Source organism: Morone saxatilis, unplaced genomic scaffold, assembly GCF_004916995.1.
Source record: "Morone saxatilis isolate NCDOM2014 unplaced genomic scaffold, NCSU_SB_2.0 Contig0, whole genome shotgun sequence".
NCBI classification, from domain to species: Eukaryota; Metazoa; Chordata; class Actinopteri; family Moronidae; genus Morone; species Morone saxatilis.
Window position 1 is genome coordinate 14424365 of NW_023339650.1, and position 3331 is coordinate 14427695.

A 3331-nucleotide genomic window follows, 5' to 3' on the forward strand; every position below is an offset into this window, starting at 1 on the left:
AAAAAAAAAAAAAAAGGAGAGGGAAAAATGAGATGAGTTGATTGTTTGTGAGCGTGGGAGAGCGCCACAAACGGGGCTTGAATATAGATTTGTATGCACACTATATATAGTAGAAGTAGGAGTACAGGCAGACATGCTGGTAAGAATCAGACAGACTCAGACACAGGAGCATCGCACTTCTCCTGCAGGGGAGCAGCACCGGTCTTTGTCAGCAGACCAGTTACATGTCAAAGAAAATAACCTGAAACCACATTGCAATGTCCTCTGAGCTGCACAGAGTGCTAAGTCACTGTACAACTGCGGTGGGAAACCACAAGCCATCAGTGGCCTCCCCATCCTACGATATCACTGCAGCAGCTGAGATGTGCAAGGGAAAACCAAAGAAAATCACAAGATCCGACCACACTGTCTCCACTTAAACATCTGACCGGTTGGAGGGGGGGGGGGGGCATGACGTTTCCTCCACAACAGCCAAAACAAGAGGCGCATTCTCGATGAGCAAAAGTTGCCTCTGCTGTTCAATAAAAGGCAACGTAACCTCTAAGCTGAACATCCATTTTTAAAATGCCTGCACAACTTTTGCAAGGCAAGGGAGAGCTCAGAGGAAAATAAAAAAAGGACGAGCTGCCTTTGAGTCAGGCAACAAGGCACAATGTTGCCTTGCAACAGGCCCAGATCGAAGAAGAAGTGGTGTACTCTGTCTCTGTTTGTGCATAAGAGAGATTTATTTATTGTTGAAATCTTCTTAGCCTCAACTGAAACGGAACACCCACTGAGGGCGATGAGAGGGCTAATGCACAACAGGCTGAGACAAATCATAGTCCCACTTCAGCAGAGGATGGCTCGGAGCATCTAGTCCAAAATAAATAACCACCAGCAGCTCCTGGGGAATCTTATGAGGGGGGGAAAACACAGGTTTCTAATCTCTTTATGCATCGTAGGCAATACTAAAGTCTAATAGAGACTGCTGCTGAAACTCTGCGTGCAAAAGCGGAAACCTGTTAGACCAATGAGCTCATCGTTCTCCCTGAGGTTTGGCGTCAGGACAGAGCTGCAGATGAAGTAAGCATTATTTAGCAGGTAAAATCTATGCAAAGTGAGGGGGAAATGTTCCGATTCAATATAATCGAACAGACATGCAAAACGTTGTTTTGGTTTGCAGGCACGCACCAGCTCACACTGATTTAACATCATTATGTGCTGGTGGGAGAGGGCACAGTGTGTGTGGCTCTCCTTTCGCACAAACAGCTCTGGAGTAAACAAATATGGCCCGTTTCCGCTGGAGAACAAACCGGGGTATCCAAATTCAATTAGCGTCTGAGGCAAGATGCCACTCACACACACACACACACACACGTTATCAATTGCTATTCCGTGATAAGTTGCTGGTGGACTCTTTGCAGCGACAGTCAACACACACACACACACACACACACACAGAGAGAGAAAACAACGATTCCAGTGCTGCAGGTTTGACATTATGAAGCATTTACACAGTCATAGACAAATCTACAAATGTGTGTGTGTGTCTAAAAAAGAAAGAAAAGAAGCATGGAAACGAAATGTCTCAGATTTTGCGAAATGAGTGTAAGGTCAGCTGATAGTGGCTTTCTAATGTCTGCTGTTCATGACTCAAAAACAACCGAGGCAAAAAACAAGCGGCTGCTCCGGACCCCGAATTCAACTCCGGCAGAGTGAAGGAACAGTTTCGGCGTATGAGACGTGTCGGAAATGTTGTGTTTACGCAATTAAAACTGATGTAGACGTCTGAACGCCCTTTTCGCATGCTGGAACAATCTCCCTGCCTGCTGCAAACTTGGGGAGCATCAGGACTCCTAACGAGCAAAGTAAGCACAGCTGCAGCAGCATCGCCAAAGTCCGCAAGCAGCGACGCGAGCCACTTCTTACCTTACTGTTTCCTCCGTGCCTCCAGTGTGTGTGTGTGTGTGTGTGGAGGAGAGAAAAAGAAAACCCGTCGTTGTCTCTCAGAGCAGACACTGTGGCGGAGAAGAAGCGGTGAAGAAGGCAGAGTTGTCGGTTGTTTTATCTAGTTTTTTCTCTCTCTTTGTCAAAGCGGTTAGTAATCCCAGAGCGCCGGGGCAGCGGAAGGGCGCCCTCACTACTGTGACTGGAGCTACACTGAAATCACAACACTTGGGCAGCCGCTCAGGCCACGCCCCCCAAGCTGGAGTTTGACAGGCGTTTCAGCCAATCACAGGCGCGACGGTAGGATCGGGTCTTTTCCGATTGGTTTGGGTTTTTTTTTTTGTGTGTGTGTGCGTATGTGCGTGTGTTAGGCCCCGCCCAGCTCGGCTCACTTTTCTCCCAGATGTTGAATGCCAGAACATCAGGCTCCCTGTACCGTTAGCCAGCCAATCAGAGCGCAGGAAAGGGGATTTAAACACACACACACACACACACACACACACACACAAAGGTAAAGGCAACATCATACCTTTCATGGCGTTTTATAACTCGTTGAGGACTGTAGAAGAGATGAAGGACCCCTGTCACTTTCTGCGCATCCCAGCATCCAGTGCAAAGGTTGTTTAAACTTGTTCCCGCGGAGAACGACGCAGAAAACTTATATAATACAAAGAAAATAATAAAAACTATAAGTTTGTCTTCATGTTGAGTCTTTTCGGTTTAAAATCCCATCGTCCCTGTTCTGGCGCTTTTGCTTCAGAGGAGTGTTTTTGTGCAGGAGTGATGTGATGTTCAGGAGGAGGGAGTCCTGTCTTGATCCTGCCAGCGTCAAGTTACAGACAACTACACCATGTACTTCCGGTGAGGCTTTCAGAATTAAGTGTTTCACAGCTGTAAAGAAATAAAGTTTACTTTTTCAACATTTAGCTTCTATGTGGAGTTATTTTGTGTTTTCTATTAGTTTTTAGTTTTATTTTATTTATACTTTTTGTTTTCAGTTCAGTTTAGTTTCAGTTTAAAGTGGATTTGCTTATTAATATGTTTAGTTTCAGTGTTTTTAGTTTTTATTATAATATGAGGGGTGTTTGTTGGAATAGGTATTACAATACAAACTCACTGACTACACAGTCATAGATATCCCATCTCATATGCACTGATGCCTCCTCATGCCAGTTGACTAAAACTAAAGACATTTCCTGTATATTTTATTTACGTTAGTTAGTTTTGTAAGTACACAATACTGTTTTAGTTAGTTTTTGTTTCTTCTAGTCTACAATGTTAAGTTTTTATGTTTAGATTTAGTTAACTACAATAATCTCGATGCTTCTAAAGTCCAATTTTATCTCCACAAATCACAAAGGTGCCATATTTTCATTCTGAATGCAGATTTTTCTACAAAAGACAA

At 44.2% G+C, this 3331-nt stretch overlaps 1 protein-coding gene across 1 annotated transcript in view; it reads right to left on the bottom strand.

Annotated features, from left to right (window-relative positions):
• The window catches only part of LOC118323495 (collectin-12-like), a 35005-nt gene extending 32262 nt beyond the window's left edge, over positions 1–2743 (bottom strand). Inside the window, exon 1 of the mRNA XM_035655474.1 lies at positions 2456–2743. Within this exon, the coding sequence (XP_035511367.1) occupies positions 2456–2462 (7 nt within the window). The 5' untranslated portion in view covers positions 2463–2743. The remainder of the gene's footprint in view (positions 1–2455) is intronic.
• Positions 2744–3331: the final 588 nt, after the last annotated feature.